This window comes from Cuculus canorus, chromosome 5, assembly GCF_017976375.1.
Source record: "Cuculus canorus isolate bCucCan1 chromosome 5, bCucCan1.pri, whole genome shotgun sequence".
In the NCBI taxonomy this organism is placed as follows: domain Eukaryota; kingdom Metazoa; phylum Chordata; class Aves; order Cuculiformes; family Cuculidae; genus Cuculus; species Cuculus canorus.
The window spans coordinates 68,377,572-68,395,602 of record NC_071405.1 but is presented as its reverse complement, the minus strand read 5'-3'; the positions used below and the strand labels follow the sequence as shown (position 1 = coordinate 68,395,602).

Below are 18,031 nucleotides of genomic sequence, written 5' to 3'. Positions count from 1 at the left end.
AGTAAACACCTGCCCAGAAAACAGACAAAAATATTAAATTCTCTAAGGAGTTCAACTTGGCTGTAGAGGGACGATCTCCACCGTGCTCTGGCAGAGCAAACACCAAGCCAGAATAGCACTGGCCTTCTTAAGTTAAATTATAAATCCATAATGCATGTTTCAATGTGGACAGGACAAGAATGCAAGACCACTGGAATATGCAGCGTTATCTGAGCCAAGCTTGCACACAGACAAGGGTACATCCTGCTGATCATCAGGACCACTTCAAATACTTGACTTAGAAGGAGCAAGTGGCTAAAGCAACCACCTGAAGTGATTAGCCAGAGCCACTGGAGCAAAGTCAAGCCCATCAAATCCAGACTCTTGCCCTTTGGCAACAGGAGCATTCTTCTGTTCGTTATGGTTTGTTAAACTCCACAGTTTTAAGGAGAGTCACGTTTCAGTCTATACACCACCACATTTGAGCCTACCTTAAGGGGCAGGCACCTGATTAAGGCTTTCACCTGAAATACTTTTAAAAAAACATAAATCTTTATATTAAGCAGATCTAATAACAGCAATACAGCTACTGCATGAACAGAAACTATGTTTCCACCACAGTTCTGGAGTAATTTATTCTGGTAGATCCAAGCATACTACGTATTGACCAATACAGTGGCACACAGGTAAAATAGTCAACTGGAAAAAACACTCCACTCCCAGCTAAAATACTTGCTAACTTACCTTAAGTTTCTAAAGACTCATTTAGTTTATCATATCAGAGTTAAAAAAAGGCTAGTGTGTCACAGACTGATGGACACCCAACCCTGCTCTTTAGCATATGATGTTCATATCAGAGTGACACCACAGCAGAAAGTTTTGCTCGCTAATCCATTCATCCATTTAAAAAACTGCAGTTGGCCAGGTATCAAGGGACTTGTCTGCATAAAAGTATAAAGAGGAACTCTTATTTCAAAGTTTGCATTACATTTAAAATAGTTTTGCTAGTCGTAGGTCAGAACTTGTTCAAGGCTTCCAAAGCTCACCTGGACTTCCCCTACAACACAGGCAGTGTCTCTGCATTCCTCGTGTGTGGAGGCAGTTCCCTTCCACAGAGTTCAGAAGGACTTATACTGCAGAACAGACATCGGGTGCGACCTACTGAACAGTGGAACTGCACCCCAGAGCCACACGAGTGATCATACTAATATTTAACATTAAATAATTAATAGGACTCCTCAAGATCCATCATTTTTGTTCCACAGCCTCTAATATTAGAGTTACAGTCTAGTTCCTTGTTTTCATTCCTCCTCTGCAGCTCTAAAGACTGCAGAAGTGAAAAAGACTCATCTTCAGCATTTTTCCTTACGGTTAAAGGCAGACAGACCAGAAGCCAGAGCAGGTGCAAAGAAGTAGAAGTGCAAAAGTTCATCTTTCATTATACCCTCAGGTTTCTAACAGCATAAAACTGGATTGCACCAATCCTCTGAGTCACAGGGGGAAGTTGTCTTGTTTGGTAGCAAGGAAGCTAAGCTTTGTATTGAAGCGATTCCTCTTGTTACAAAGATGATGGGAGCAACAGCAAGAAGAGGAAAATTGTTTGGCCATTTTCCAATTTCTTGCACCATCTGCTAAACTAGAGATACAGAAATAGTAAGGAGCAAAAATTCTACCACAGAGAAACACAGCAGAAGGCTTGAAATAGTCGCCCTAGTAGAGGGCTTGTGTCTGCTCCTGTGTCCATCTTGAGAAGTCATCAACACGAGATATGTGAGAAGAATTAAATGCCTCCTAACGTACATAATTGTGCAACGAGATCTTGAAAGAGGATATTCTTGTCTGGCTACGCTGAGGATTAAGAGACCTTGAACTCTACCTGTCATTCATTCCTTAAACATCCACTCATGTGGTCTTCTAAGCTATTGGCCTCAGTTACGTCCTCATGAAAGTGCTTAATTAACAGGTCAAACGAAACATTTTGTCTGAAGCCATTCTACCCTGGTTATCTAACACTGCTGAGCATCCCTTTTACCCTACTCTCAAGAAAGCATCTTTAGATTGGAGCTGACCCCTCACTCGCCTCATCTGTTTTGAAGTCTTTCTTCCCCCAACACACTTCTCCTTTCCAACTAAAACGGCTCAGTTCTGTCCAGCTATCGAATGTGCTCTATATGAAGCTACTAATTATTCTCAAGAGCTTTCCAGTTACTCTGAATTAACTAATTAAGCAACCAACCAAAGCCATGGTGTGGACGCAGCCTACTTTTATCCAAGTGGCTTTTTTTTTTTTTCCCTGCTGAATTTCATTCACTTTAACAAAACCTGACACAGAGCCTTCCCTGCTGGCTGCTGCTTGTGTTTATCGTACGATTCACAGTGGCACCTGAACTCTCAGTCCACGGCAGAGCAGACATTATGCAAAGGCAGTTTCGAGCTCCCAAGTGACTCCTATTTATAGGTAACTGTGGTACCTTTACCGCTAACATCACTGTCAGCGTCCAGACACTAAGTGTGTTAATTTATAGCCGCACAAAACTGACCAGAGGACACAGCCAAACGGGTGCTGGGCTGCTCCTGCTGTCTGACTTCAAATTGTTGCGTGTAGCTGGACTGCAAGAAAGGGGACAAGTGTTGCACTACACTGTGGAAACTGGCATCCCCTTCTGGATTAACCTCATCCTGGATCAGCAGGAAGTTCTGCCACTTTACTATGGATCGTCCCCCTGGTTGTACAGCAGAGCAGAGGAGTACAGGCTACAAAGAGAGCTTGGAGGGACGGACTGCAGCGGTGTGGATATACTGCCTTGAAAGTTACATCACGCTTAACGATGTACAATTAGGAATCTGTTAAGGCCTGAGTTAAGTCGCTTGTGGGTGGCGCTTCCAAGGATTAACACTGTTTAACTCGACAGAAGAGCTGATTTGTTTGGGGATAAGAACCCATTCTCTGCCACCAAAATAGCACTGCTTATATGAGGGTATGGCACAGCAATACAGCAACAAACAGCCTGGTAGAGCGAAGTTTCATAATGTTTCTAACACATTCACAAGAAAGAATAAGCCCAGTTCTAACGAATTTAAATATGTAACATTTCAGAAAGTTTGGCTCCTAGTCAGTGCTGTGATAAAATAAGACTCAGTTTCTTTCAAGGATGCTTCCGCTCCCGAGCTCAGTTTTTGCACCCCCTGGATTCACACATCCAGATGACCTCAAGGCCACGCTGCTCTGACTTCTGGCAACCCCACGGTTTCCAGGCCACAGGCTTCAAAGAGAGACCTCTGACAACGCTCCGCATTTCTGACCAGCATTACGCTGCTTAATCAGTAGTACAACGCTCCCCTGAAAAGCAGCGTAGGAAGGGTCAAGGCTGTAAGCAGGCAGAAAGCATTAGCTCTAGCAGAAGTGGTACTGTTAAATACTGCTTCTGTCCCAAGAGCCAGAACACAAGCACAGGACTGGGGTGGGGAACTACTTTTAGGAGGCTCCAGGCTGAGCTGTCAGGAAAGCAGCCGCAATCTGCTTGAGCAGGGCTTCCCACCAACAGGTCTCTGTTACTCTAGCACTAACACTGCAGTGAGGAAGGAGCGAGACCCCCGTGAAAAGGAAAAATGCTTATAAAACCCATTCACATCATTAAAATCTTTCTTTAACTATTTACTCTTGAAACTCACATCTCGGTTACTTCAGTGCTTTCTGCAAGCTTTCACAGTAGCTGTCACTAGAAGTTAATAGAGAGAAGGCTGACAAAGAGAGAACTCAGAGTTCAGGCTTCCCACCAGCCCCTGCGCGCCTCCACTGCTGGGATGATTGCGGTCTCTCCGACTGTTTTCATATGGCAATGGCATAGGCGTATCCTGACCCACTCAACCACAAAAGGACTTACGACAACAGCTCACCAGTGTCACAATGGGTCAAGAAGATCATCACCCCACTGTCTGCCGCTTCACAGACAATGAAATGTTTTGAAATAGGCAGGACTAAACACATGAGATGTGGTTTCTCCAGATGAGAGGCCCTACATGATCAATAAATCAGGCTGAGCAAATTCAGCTCTGTCTCTCACAAAAACACTGCTAAACAAAGGATTCATAATGACAAAACCAGGAGTTTTTGCACAGGATGTGGTGGCCATCCTATTCCAGCATCAATTCTCCCTCAGCCCTGCAGGCCTTGGATGGGTTGAAGACTTGTGTGCAGACAGGGAGGAAGTACTGTCAACAAAATGCTTCATCTAGTTGCTGTCAACACAAAAAAAATTGTCAGCAAGTGTGCTGACCCCACTCCCTTCATATTCTTCCTGCAGCAAACTCCCACTAGGGTACAGATTCTTTTTTTTCTTTTTTTTTTTCTTTTTTTTTGTAAAATACTTGTTTCATTGAATTAGGATGGACACCTCTCCCAGAAACAGGCAGGTGAATCCTATGGGACCCATGGGATCCAGCTCTGGGACTGGCCCACTAGGAAGTACCTGGGACAATCAGCACTTTTTCTGCTCCTGTGCCCCTGTCCCTTTTGTCAGAATCACTGCAACTGGATCCAGGTCCCAGTTGTGGCCAGCAACAAGTCTGTGGAGCCAGGCACACGAGGCACAGCGCTCTTCACACACGGATCTGGTACCCACTGAGGTCTGGCATGGCTTTGGAATCGGCAGGCTTCTTCTCACCAGATGGCCTGGAAAGAAAGAAGATAAGAACTACTCAGAAACTGGTTTGGTTTTTTTTTCTTCAGTCAGGAAGCTGCAACATAGAGATGGCAGCACAAGAGAAGGTACAGGAAAGCTTCAGACTTATCCTACACTATTGAGGGCAGGATTACTCTGCAGCCTCCAGTACCTCTCCCAACAATCTCCACAGAAGAGAACGCAGGTGAGGAAGAGCAGGAAGTCCATTCTGGTACCCCAGATCAGTTTCAGGAAAACAGTCTCACTGACAGCAGTGTAATTTTTGGAATCTCTTTGGGGCGCAGGTCTGTGAGACACCTGAGCTCAGGCCCTTGAGTAAGGTTAAATGTCAGCTACCGAGATCACCGTCTGTTTGAGCTGAATTCCTACTCCCCGCCAAAACAAAAACAAACAGTCCCCTGACTCCCCAAGCAATGACAAACTCAAAGGCGCAGTCAGAAAAGTATCCGGTTATAAAGAACCCCATTAAGACACCAGAAAGATCCAAAACCAGACAAAGTGGAGTCTGTATTACTCTCTACAACTACCTAAAAGGAGGTTGTGGAGAGGAGGGAGCTGGGCTCTTCTCCCAAGGGACAGGGGACAGGACAAGAGGGAATGGCCTGAAGCTCCGTCAGGGGAGGTTCAGGTTGGATATCAGAAAAAAATTCTTCGTGGAAAGAGTCATTGGGCACTGGAACAGCTGCCCAGGGAGGGGGTCGAGTCGCCTTCCCTGGAGGTGTTTAAGGAACGGGTGGATGAAGTGCTGAGGGACATGGTTTAGGGAGTGTTAGGAATGGTTGGACTCGATGATCCAATGGGTCCTTTCCAACCTTGTGATTCTGTGAGTAAACCAGAGATGCTCTACGTAGGTCTTCTCAGAAGCCCCACTCACCGTCTGTCCCCGCGGCTGTTGCGCCGATGGGGGCTGGCCTGACCTCTTTGTGGGGAGGAGACATCTTTCTTTCTGTCCTTGGTGGGAGATGGTGGCCCAGTTCCTTTGCCAATCTGCCAGAAAAGTTTAAGAGCAATATGAACAGAAAACCAATACAAGTAGTAACCAGAAAACACAAAGCCTATCAACAATTAATTATATGGGAATGAAAGTAAAAAAAGGCGAGGCAAGTGCATAAAAAAAAATGCAAAAGCGAGAAAAAAACAAGTTAGAGTGACAGCTGTGGCTCCAAGGCCTGTATATCGCCCAAGGTAATTGTTACTGCAGTACCGCACACGCGTCCGTTAGGAGACCAGCCTGTATACAAAGGAAAAGAGCCCTCAGCCTCCAGTTCACCCTCTATTCCCCCATGGAAAGCCTCCTGCTACTTCATTCCCCCAGCACACCATCAGCCAAGCAAGACAGCGGATGCAGAAGCGAACCGCTCCATCCTTGCTGCTTACCTTTAGTCTCATGTCACGGGCATGTCTCTCGAGCTCCTTGCGGAAGTCTTCCCGGGTTAGCTTGTCTAGATCCAGGATGGAGTGCTTCCACTCAATCTGCTCCACACTGTGTGGGTCATGGGACACACAGTGGCCCAGCTTCACCTTTTTGAGAGTGTGCCAGCAGCGGCGATACGCCTCCTCGAAGTCAAAGATGAGTTCGCTCAGTGTGCGGAAGACGGGTGCTTTGTACATGAGCTCCTCCCGTCGGCTGATGCCCAGTGCCCCATAGCGCCCTCCGAAGTTCACCCCCAGCACAATGTGTCGGAAGTAGTTCCCTGAGAAGTGGGTTTTGAAGCTGATGGGGAAACGGTCCAGCGTGGTCATGTTGTTGGTGAGGTAACTTGACAGCACCCACTGTTCAGGAAACAACCAGTGATACCATTTTCTCGACAAGATACCTCCTTCCTGCTCGAAGCCCTCCCAGCCTGCTCAGCAGACTCACCGCTGATTCAGGCATCATACAGGCAGGATTTGTTCTCCAGTTCAAGAGTCCAGCTCATTGCAAGCTGCCCTACTTTCATCTGGGTCATGGGGAAACCAGACTTGGCCTTTTCAACAGGACAGTCAACAAAAGGAAGTTAATTTTGAGGCAGTCGTGATGCAGAAGCTGCAATGCTAACTCCTCAGGTGTACTGTATTCCATAGCTCCCGAACTCTTAATGCTTTAGTGTTACTCATCAATTTTGTTTTAATCTGTTTTACCAGCTACTATTTCACATGCGAACTGAGGAACCTGCAGGACAAAATACTGACCAGAATACCCTTCTGAACCATTCCCCTGCCATCTCTGCCCCTCCAGGTGGCTTTGCCAATGTGCAAGAAGAACCTATAGCCCGAGTGACACAGACTAAGACTGGCAGACAGCTAGGAAAGACGCGTACGTCAAGATGACACATTGTCTAGAATTAATAAAGGTATTGCCTGAGCTGGCAGGCAGTGTTACACATAATAGTAAAGTGACATACACCATAACTAGAAGCTGGGGAGGCTCTCCCAACTTATTTTAACGTAGAATGCCTGCGGCCAACATTGTGGTAAGGGCACGACGTTAGCCACAAAGGGCTTCCTGACCTAGCTCTAGCTAATATTTTTACTCCTCTTTAGGTGCTCCTTAGGTCATTCCTTCATCTTTCACTCACTTACAGAGTTGTCCAGAGCAACACCGCCCTTCCTGGGGAAGGTGGAGCAATTCTGATGAACTAGTTCTGATAGTTCAGAGAATTGCTTGGATTTGGATTTTATGGGTGAGGTTTTCTTGGGAGAACTGGGGAGGGAAAAGCAGAGGGATACAGAGCTTGGTGACAATACTATCAGAAGCCTCAAAGCATCATAAGAGAGAGGAGAAAACCCAAGGATGGGCAGACATGCACAATTCCAAGAGGAAAGGATACATTCCCAGGATCACAGCTTCCAGGCATTTTATTGGCAGGGCCTCTTTGGTCATTTCTTTGGCCAGGTCCATCAGCCTGCAGAGTGGGACAGGGAAAGATGAGGACAATTAGAGGGCTCGTGCTATGCAAATACAGCCCTTTTACACTAGATAGGTAAGGTAGGTTTCCAGGAGAGAAGGAGGCCCACTGAGGACAGGGAACAGAAGAAAATATCTTCTTTAGGAAGATATTAAATCCAAATCAGGTCTCTACCATGTGCTGTCGCGGCTTACAGGGGGCTCGCTCCAGAGTTACGGCAAAGCTGGCTGCTAAGCCAGCCTCTGTTCTCAGGGAGACCCCAGCACTGGGCTCCGAGTTCTGGGAGGACACTGACGTGATCAGAAGCAGAGGCCTCAAAGGACCAAGAGCTACCAACGTCTGACTCACAAAGTGCAAGGACAGTGAAGCCCTCTTCTCTGGCATTAACCCTACCCTCCATTCAACAAATACAGCCGGGGAGACATTGCACTGATTACAAAACAAGATATTTGGGGTCACGTAAGTCTACGGACTAGACCAATGGTAAGAAGCCAGACCTGGGAGACCTTCCATAAGTTGGCCAAGAGAGTCAATGAACATCAGGTGCTTATCTTCAGGAACCTATGGGGTACAGCTCTCCCGAAAATCTGCAGTCAGGAGAATCCCCCTTCTCCTTTAAAGGACAAGCCTAGATTTTGCAAAGGCAATCACAGGAGCTATGAAGTTAGACCTGTGAAGATACTTGGCTTTTACAAAGCTTGTTTAGGGCAGGACTTAATTTTTGAATCGATCAGAAGTTCATACAGTTACATTCCAATCAGAAGCAGGCAGAGTCTGCACATCTTTGAAATACACTTTACGTTATTTTATTTGATTTACTGATTCATGACAACAAAACACACTCCTTCAGAAAGGCCAGATGCAGCTCTGCCAGCTACACCTCAGGCAACAGACAATAAAGTCGCCTAAAGTAGGATGGAACTGCAGTACTGGAAGTCCTGAGTGCCACTTAGACCTTGGCCGGGTGACAGAAGAAAAAGCAGTGGGTACAGCAAGGTCCCAGCATCTTAGAGCAAGGATTAAACGCGGTAGGCGCTGCCAGCACTTACCCAGTCAGAGGTCTGCTCTTCTTAATCTCAAAGAATTGTGTCCCAGTATGATTGTACCTGGAAGCCAGAAGTTAAGGCAGCTTGGAAAGTAGAGTTTGAAAAAAAATGTCTGAAGAACTTCCACGTTACTTACTATTCTCACAGCAAAGTTGCGATCCCAGAAATGTTAACAGCAATGCAAGAAAGTCCCCATCTCCCCCTCCTGCATTTCTCCCATTTATAGTCCCTCCTTACTTCCATTGTATTTCTTTCTGGTCAATTCTTCTCTTTCTTCTCTCCACACACAGGTTTCCACTCCATTTCCCAAAGGTCCACACCGACACCACGTGCTCTGCTCAGCTTTCCAGTTACCGGGACAGAACAAAGTTTGATAGAACTCTGCCTGCTTCAGTCTGCACAGAACACAGAGGGGATCGAAGCATTCACGGTACCTTATTCTAAGACTGACTGGAACCCAAACCAGAGCACAACCACCTTAGGTGGGTGAGAGGCGTCAGAAAGTCTGCCTTCTTGCCTTGTTTTAGGGCTGAAGCCAGAGCTAGCTGGGTATCTTATCAGTGAGATTAGACTGAGGTTGCATGGCACATCCCTGCTGTCCAGCACAACACGGACGGAAGAATCTCATTCTCAGGACACAATCACACAGGCAGCTCTGCACATAAAGGGCCAAAATACGACAGATGCGCAAAAGCAGGGCAGCCGACTGTCCTTTAAACAGCTACAGAGAACAGTTTCTGAGCAGGATGATCCGAAAGGCAGTTTTCTCACCCCAACAGCTCACCCATGCTTTAACGGTGAGGTGACAGCTTTGTAGTCCACCTGAGACCTGGCTGTCAGGGTCTCTGAGATGCGTGTTCTTAACAAAATGGCATTGTAAAGCCACTGACCTAGAAGGGTGGGTGGTGGGGAAAGGCCCTTGACAACACGGCCATTCGTCACATGGAGTGAACAAGCCCAGAAAGTAACTTGGCCAGAAAAAACCCAAAACAGAGCAGCAAAATAAACCACCTGTTTGCATGGAGCAAGTTTCAGTTTCCCTCTGGCTACAGCAGAAAGAGCATTTCTGTTTTTCACAGGGGAAGAAAGTACCCTTCTTCCCTTTTCCTGCGTTATCACACGTGACTGAGGTAACAGTAAAGGATACTGAAGCTCCCTGATGTAGCGCTGTACAGCTTCCAAGCGCTCAGGGATAGGGGTGGACGGCTGGAACGCAGGCACACTTGGTATGGGAATCTGAAAAAGGGAGTAGAATGTAAATCCCTGCTTCCAAACCCCTCCAGCGACTTGCTGAACTCAGTGGCACACAGCTATAGGGAGCACGTTCCTCTGAAATCAGCCCTTTTGTGCTGCCTTAAGGGACCACAGCAACAACATTCTTCTGTTCTCACACTGATAACTGGGAAGGGATTCAGAATGAAGCACCGTCACAGAGCTGCAAGAGAAACTGTGAAAGGGTCCTGCGTTTAGACGACAGTACATGGAAAGAATTAGATAAAATTAACTGACAAGGCAAGATGTGAGACAGGAAAGCCATCACCTGAGGGAGCTTGGCCTCATTTGAGCATGCAAACTGGAAGACTCAAACCAAAAATTAAAGAAATAGAAAGGAAGGCAAAACCAGAGAGTTTCCCCAAAGGCACTCAAGCATGGAATAGCGCTGTAAGCAAGGGTATAGAAGTCCCTCACCGCCTCCTGTCATCTCAGATGAGTTGGCACTGACTAGGACAGGCTTGACAGCATCATGATTATCCCCCCCAGTTCCCCAGTGTTCATTGTTTTGAATTACGGGGTCAGAGAATGACTTCTGACTGGCGTTCAGACGGCTGTCCCATTCCGAGGCCTCAGCCTTATGGGTCCAGTCAAATTTTCTGAACTATTTGCTCTACCTGGGATAACTGCAGCCTTGCCAGCAGCTGAGAAAGTGTGTCTAAGGAAAGAAAAGGGCCCTTATATTTGCAGGACAAATATTATAGAGAAGGCAGAAATGTGGTGCACCGGACAGGCTTGGAGAAACAGCCCAGCATCCTCCCTGTGAAGGGATAACTCTTCTGATACCAGACTGCAGCTCGTCACAGCAGTTTGGTTTCAGCATTTCAGTTCCTCCTCAGAGTTCCCCAGAGCCAGGCTATCTCCAGCTAAGAAAGAGTGAGTCACAACCAGATCTTCCCTTGGGCCTTCCAGTCTGCTGTGCATAACCGCCTCCGCTGGCCATGCTTTTGTGGCCAGCAGTGCTACTTAGCCACTCATCACCCTTCACATCTCTTTCTGCGGCCACTCATTTCCGTCCTTCCTTCTGCCCTGAGTCGGCACAAGTGACTGTTGAACCAGGACTGGCGCCTGAACCACCTGAGAGCCGAGTCAGCAGCCATGGGTAGTTATCAGTCAGAGCAATTCCCGGTCCTGGTTTGCCATAAGGTCACACTCTGCTCGTGCAGCACAGGCCAGAGACCGCTCCGCCCTGCGAGATGGGCTGTTGTTGTCTCTGGAAACCATAGCCGTGCTTTTCAGTCTACTCCAAACACCCCCAGCAAGTAAACACCGAGCTAAACTCAGTCTTCATCCATTTTCTCTCTCCTGTGTTTTGATGTTTTTTTCTTTTTCTTGTTTGAAAACTAAGGAGCACCATTTGAGCACTGGTACGCACCTCCCTGGCTTTCCTGGAGGTGCCACTTGCTGTCCCTAGGGCCTTATTTCCGTACCCTACTCGGAGCAAGCAGAGGCGCTGCCTGGCTGACTCGCAGGAGACGGAACAGGAACAGCAGCAGATGTGAACCTGGATTTGTTGAGCTGCAGCAGGAGCAGGGAAGGCTCCAGAGAGCGGTGCAGGAACGGAGCCGTCTCTGGAACTGCACGAGCTGAGTCAGTTTGGATGCTGTGAGCTGACACACTGAGTCACAGGAAATCGTATCCAGGCAGAAACAATGAAAGAGGTAACAACCAGGACAGGCTGAGTATTTTAGTTTGTTTCATTTCTTCAGCATGGAGACCACGCGTTTTGAGTGGAGACAGACAAATTAAGTGCACATTGACAGCACAGACTACTGATTCTGGGTAGTTACTCCTCCCTTTACTACTACAGACCCCAAGGTCCACTTTTCCTCAAAGGACTGTGTAACACTGAGGCGGTGTAATGGCAACCAGTTCAGCAGGGGACTAGTTAAAGCAGAAGAGCCTCCTGCACCTCAAGTAATTAAACTGATGAAAGTACAGCACGCTCTTGCTCTCTCTCTCTCTCTCTCAGATCTGGGCCTGCAGCCCAGACTGGGCTACAGTTTCTTCTGCATCAGTTCTATAGCATTTTAATGGGGCAATAGAAGCAGGAGGAGAGGAATAAGGTCCCCATCCCTCAATCCCACACTGACAGGATGGGAGATCCTAATGCTCTGTTCTTACCCAGCATCGTTCACTGCATCTCTCAGGAGGACTATACATATTAAGCAGTCTTCATAATCCTCCAGAAAGCAGAGAGGAATTTATTTATACTGGAACAGAGAGGAAAATCAGATCTTTTTTGCTTTTCCTTTAGTTATTCTGAATGCTGGAGAGAGGAATAGGGCCCAGAGCACATACCTCTGCCAGGCCTGGCTGACTGTTGGTCCCTCATCACTCGTGTGGAGGGATTACATCACTCCACCCCTGGATTCACACACCCCGGCAGGGCAACTATATGCATGGGATTGGGACTCTGTTTTTACAAAGGGGATCCTGAGAACAACAGAGACTTTCACGTACTACGTGGGCCTTGCTGTACACGAGACAAGGCACGGGCAAAGCTCCACCCTTACCCATACCACAGAGGTGCTTTCTTGGCCAGCCTAGTTCAGCATTAGTTTCTCTTACGGTGGTTATGTGTATCCGGGCAAGCGTGGGAGCAATACCAATCCCAGTTGTCAGCCTGACTAAAGAAACTAGATTGTTTTTCCCCTCTCTCTCTACATAAGCCCATTAGATGCAACTTCCTGTCTTCGCCCTCATAACCATCTCCTTTAAAATCTATAATTTCTTAATGAGGCAAGCTCACATCACTTTGTCTTTCCAGTGCGGACCCATTTAATGGTCCCAGCAGCTCCAAGGAAAGCAATACCCTACCCTGTTGCTAGGAGGGTGGCACTCAAGACCAGCAGTAGAAGAACAGTAGAAGTAATTCACATTAAGACCAAACTCAGAGACCGAACACTGTATTTCCCTCCCCACATGCACTGGACTCTTGTTTGCGAACCTCCTTCTTCATTTCCCTCACCTCTCCTGGCCAAATCAGCCCCCGCGGTCAGGAAATTAAGTAGCGCATGTTCCGATTTGACACAGTTTGGACTGCTGGGCCGAGACCAATGGCATGAGGTTTAACAAGGCCAAATGCCGGGTCCTGCACTTGGGGCACAACAACCCCATGCAGCTACAGACTGGGGGAAGAATGGCTGGAGAGCTGCACAGAGGAGAAGGACGTGGGGGTGCTGGTTGACAGCCGACTGACCATGAGCCAGCAGTGTGCCCAGGGGGCCAAGAAGGCCGATGGCATCTTGGCTTGTATCAGAAATGGGGTCACCAGCAGGTCCAGGGAGGGGATTCTCCCTCTGTACTCGGCACTGGTGAGACCACACCTCGAATACTGTGTTCAGTTCTGGACCCCTCACCACAAGAAGGATGTTGAGGCTCTGGAGCGTGTCCAGAGAAGAGCAACAAAGCTGGTGAGGGGCTGGAGAACGTCTGACGAGGAGTGGCTGAGAGAGCTGGGGTTGTTTAGCCTGGAGAAGAGGAGGCTGAGGGGAGACCTTATTACTCTCTACAACTGCCTGAAAGGAGGTTGTGGAGAGGAGGGAGCTGGGCTCTTCTCCCAAGTGACTGAGGACAGGACAAGAGGGAATGGCCTGAAGCTCCGTCAGGGAAGGTTCAGGTTGGATATCAGAAAAAAATTCTTCACAGAAAGAGTCATTGGGCACTGGAACAGCTGCCCAGGGAGGGGGTCGAGTCGCCTTCCCTGGAGGTGTTTAAGGAACGGGTGGATGAAGTGCTTAGGGCCATGGTTTAGGGAGTGTTAGGAATGGTTGGACTCGATGATCCAATGGGTCCTTTCCAACCTCGTGATTCTGTGATTCTGTGATTTATCTGAAAGATGTTTTCAGCCTTCACTCAGGCTCAGGAAAAAGTCAAAGAAGAGGAAGGAAATCTGAAAAGGAAGGAGAAGTCCAGTGGGGTTAGAATAGAGACTGTAATCAGGATTCAAGATTTGTTCCGGTTGCTGCCACAGGCGCCTGTAACTCTTCACTGCACAAAGGGTGATGTATCACATGCGCCTCCAGAGCTTCTCAGGGAGAGCGGTACAGACCGCCTGTGCGCTGTATCATAGCGCGTTCTTGCAGACTTCGAGTTACCTTCCCAGGGAGGTTAAGTCCTCGCTAAAAAAGGCTGAGCGGAAAAAGCTCCCTCGATCTGTATTTGAGCTTCTACCGTTAATATAACGGGAACGGTCTCATAACCCACCAGCGGAACAGCACACCAAGTGCTGGCAGTGTCTTTTGTTCCCAGGATGCCAATGAAAGGGGGAGATTTTTCTCTGGCTGAGGGGCAACACACATAGCAACAACCACAAGATTCCACAGGCAAATGATTCATCCCGGCACGAGGTTGCGCCAAACGACCGCCGGTGCGTCTCGGCACAGGGCTCTCCGCATCACGGCCGGGAACGCCCGTGGGAACCGTTCACCTCTGACCGCGCAGCGGCACCGACGCCTCCCGCGGACCCCTCTCCGACCCGCGGGGCGGCCCCGGCGCTCCTTCCTCGGGCTCAGAGGCTGCCCTCCCGCCTCCAGCATCCCCCGGCGCCCCTCCCCGCGGGGTCCCGCCCGCTGCCCCCCTCCCCTCGGCCCGTTTTCCAGCCCGCGGGACCGGGCGCGGCTTCTCCTCGCGGCGGAGCATCGCGGGGCCCCGCGGGGCGCTCACCTTGGGCAGATCGGCGGCGCCGCGGATGCTCCGCGCCACCCGCTCCCCGTCGGGGTGGATCCTGCCCACGTGCCGCCACATCCGCTCCCAGGTGGGCTCGTCCACGGGCAGCCCGCCGCGGTTCACGAAGAAGGGGACGCCGCCGTCGCGGAGATCCTCCTCGCCCTCCTCCTCCTGCTGCTCCTCATCCCGCGCCGCCGCCGCCGCACCGGCAGCGGGGCCCCTGGCGGCCCCCCCCGGCAGCGGCATGGCCCGCGCTCAGCGCCCGCCGCCGGGGGCCGCGCCCCGCCCGCCCGGTGCCCGCCGCGGGGAGAGCCGGGGGAGGGGGCGGGCGGCGCCGGGTGCCGCATCGGGCCGGGGCGGCGCCGCTTCTCCCGAGCGCCGACGGGGCGGGGCGGGCGCTGCCGCACGCGGGAACAAAGCCCCGCGCGGGGCGGGTCCGGGCGCCGCTGCCCCCCGCGCTCCGCCCGCCGGCCGGGACCGGGAGGAGAGAGGATTGGGGGGGGGCGGCGCCCCCGGGCGATAACGGGGCGGGCCGAGCGAGGGGGGGGCGGCGCTGCGGCAGCGCCCGTATCCCCCGCGGGGTGTGACCCCCCCCCCCCCGGCGCGGCGGGGGCTTCCACGGGGGTTCGGGGGACAGAATGGCCGCGACGAACTGGGCAGGAGGCGGCGGCGAGTGGTCCCGCGCAGCGGCCCCGAGTTCGCCCCGCGGGGGGCTCGGCGGGGCCCGGGGGGAGCGGTGGGGCCCGGGAGGGGGCGTGGCCCGGGAGAGGGCGTAGCCACGAAGGGGCGTGGCCTGGGGAGGGCGGTGCTCCGCAAGGGGCGGGCCGAGTGCTGCGCCGCTGTGGCAGTCCCCGGCGCGAAGGGCCTGTGCTCGGCCCGGGGCGGGTCCTGCCGGGGCCGCAGGCGGTGCCTCTGTGCCCGCGGTCCGTTGTGGGCGCTCTGGTGTAACGCAAGAGCGTTCCGTAACTTAAATAGAGTTAAAGAAATGCGAACGTAGCACCGTCAGCCGCTGCGGAGCCTCCCGGGGGGCGTCTGGAGGCGGTTCCGTGTGGCGCCGCGCACAAAGGGCGGTTGTTGGGCGCCGGTGCGGGAGGGGATCCCCCCGGGGCGGCGGCCGTGGGGTTTGGTGCCTCCTGAGAAATGGGTATAACCTCTGCGGAGTCTGACAGAGGGTTTCTGAGCGAAATGACACTTTTCTGCCAACGCTACGTGGACAGATGTTCGCGTGAGATAATTTCTGAGGGGAAAACACTGAAACACAGAATGTTGAACCCAACACTGCCCAAATTACCGAAAGGCCGATTCCCTTCATGGAGAATTAAGCTAAACACGTGCTCTTCCATCTTCCTTCGGCCTTCCGAACAGATCACGAGCATCAGTTCACGCAGCCCACACCAACTTCCTAAACATGTCCTTAATTCTTTACCGAATGAGGAATTTCTCTTGAATGGGGACCCCGAGGAGTGCCGATTTATCCCTTCAGGAAAGTTCTTAGTGTTTTTATGGTTGTCTTTGCCTTTTACCTGTGAACAGATGGAGACTGGTAGAAGTTGACTCCTTAAATCTAAAGAGGCAGCAAAGCTCGTGGCAGGAATCGCTCTACAGGTCCCGAGCGGTCACGTTTTGTAAGAAAAGTTCATACCCTCCCATGTCCTCAGTCTCCTCTTCCCCAGTGAGGGGCAGTTCCCATACAGATCATGTCCTGGGAGCGTGCCGAGCAGTGCCCACGCACCGGTGTGTTCCGGGACATCATCTGCGTTTTGTTTGTGTGGCAGATGTATCTCCAGTAACAGCAATGGGAAAAGGATGGGGTGCAAAGGCTTTAAGTGCTTCTGTTAGAGCTGTATTGCCTCCTCTGCCTGAACCTGAGTACGTAGACGCGAGGATGTTGATTTTGATTTTGTCCTCTGCGCTAATTCACAGCCAGTAATTCGCATTGCTTTCTGTACCTCAGTTTTCTCTCTGTAAGAGGAAAATATTTAACAATCCTGACTTGCAGCCAGAGACTTTGTAAAGATTAGCTGGCATTTTTGACACATTAAGGATTATTCTTTCCTAGAAATGAAAATAATGTGTTATAGTAAAAGTATAATGCGATCCTTGTACCTTTAATGCCCTAAAATGCATTCTCAAATTTTGTTTGGAGGAAATGTAGCTGATAATCGTTGTCATACTTCAAAATAAGGCTTGTCAGTAGATTTTTGCTTCAGTTTATATTAGTTAAATATTAGGTGGTGTTCCTCCCTTTGACCCGCACTTTAAACAACTTGGCAGCTGCAGGGAATCAGTATTTTAAGGTAATAAAAGGGCACTGCACTTTGTTTAGCCGTGAATGCGTAAAGCACAGCCGTGGTGAGTGACCCAGTTCCTGCAGTAGGTACTGAGCGTATCGGAGGTGACAGCAGAGGACAAAGGCTTTGCTGTCTCTTCTGCACAGCTGGCGGTTCCGTGTTTGTCAGTGTTGTCACCTGCAGTGCCGGCTGTGTAAGGGACACTAAACACTGCCCCTCGTTTCCCCTAACAGGTTATTGTCACTAGAAGGATGGGGGACTGGCAGACCACTCAGCTTTTGTTTGATAACAATATAAAAGGTTTCATTTACCTGTGCCCTGTAGAGAAAGCCTGTGCAGGCACTCTGCATGAATCACATCCCAGGTTGGCTTAAAAGGATAAAAGTTTGTTAAGACAGAGTTAAGGTAGAAGAATAAATAACATCGGTAAAGAATTGAAATGAAGTCAAGACTTTTTTGAATAAATTTATTTAATAAGATATAAAATATTTGATGAAAGTGTTCAAGTGGTGTAGAGAGCACTTTGAAAAAAATTATCTCCTCTGCACTTCTGGGGGACTTGGGAGTTTTCTTTCTCTTGGAAGGGATCCAAAATTCATTTCTGTAAACATAGATAGTAACAGTGTTTACTTTCTGTTTTGCAGTATCTTTTGCATTTTAATTAATATATAATTTTTAAATTTCTGCCAATAATTTGCTACTGTGCTGTCATTTTGTTTGTAAAAAAAAAGAAGTCTTCAAACGCAGCACGCTCTTCTTTGAGCAGGTGTATTTATGAACCTGCGTTGGAGCAATTAAAACAATTGCCAGAGATTTCTAGTTGACTCTTCGTATAATGCTAAATGTTGCTTAGAGAATGAGCAGGGGTTGTACTGTTTTTATGCATCTTGGCCTAAATCTTTGTGAGCAGAACTTCTCGGTTACACAAACTTCCTTTTTAGTTACCGTTCTGGAGTGGGTTCCCTTTTCTGTGTTCCTGCAAAGCTCAGTGGAAAGCCTCATGTGACAAATCGATGTCTTTCTGAATCTCTTACTCAGAGTTTGTTTTGCTCTTAAGTTATTATAAAAAAATAATTTCCTGCAGTATTTTTTACATATTAATTCCACTTAATTTTGTGTGTGTTTGGAGTGCTTCTTTCAAAGGCACTTGTAGTTTGTCTAAACTGATTTTCAGAACTTTGCAGCTGAGTCACCCAGTGCCT

General features: G+C 49.4%; 1 protein-coding gene across 2 annotated transcripts; it reads right to left on the bottom strand.

Moving 5' to 3' along the window:
* Positions 1-250: 250 nt before the first annotated feature.
* Positions 251-14,858, bottom strand: VASH1 (vasohibin 1). 2 transcript variants are annotated; one of them, XR_008449985.1, is made up of 8 exons: positions 14,536-14,858; positions 9,743-9,831; positions 8,599-8,655; positions 7,472-7,546; positions 6,039-6,420; positions 5,536-5,648; positions 4,449-4,651; positions 251-4,218 (listed from the first exon to the last, which is right to left on the bottom strand). XR_008449985.1 is itself a non-coding variant. In XM_054067449.1 (7 exons), exons 1-7 carry the CDS (start codon positions 14,782-14,784, stop codon positions 4,579-4,581), a joined length of 1,038 nt encoding a protein of 345 aa, XP_053923424.1. In that variant the 5' UTR covers positions 14,785-14,858; the 3' UTR covers positions 251-4,578. The 2 variants fall into 2 exon arrangements, 1 of the variants encoding a protein (XP_053923424.1); XM_054067449.1 differs by having other exon boundaries at positions 251-4,651.
* Positions 14,859-18,031: the final 3,173 nt, after the last annotated feature.

What these genes read in the sequence shown, in the direction of transcription:
- VASH1 (XM_054067449.1), bottom strand. Translation starts at nt 14,784, where the DNA reads ATGCCGCTGCCGGGGGGGGCCGCCAGGGGCCCCGCTGCCGGTGCGGCG. An exon ending in AAGAGCAGACCTCTGACTGG is followed by an intron (nt 7,547 to 8,598) that starts GTAAGTGCTGGC and finishes CCCACTCTGCAG; the next exon opens with GCTGATGGACCTGGCCAAAG. An exon ending in AACAGCCGCGGGGACAGACG is followed by an intron (nt 4,652 to 5,535) that starts GTGAGTGGGGCT and finishes CTTTCTTTCCAG; the next exon opens with GCCATCTGGTGAGAAGAAGC.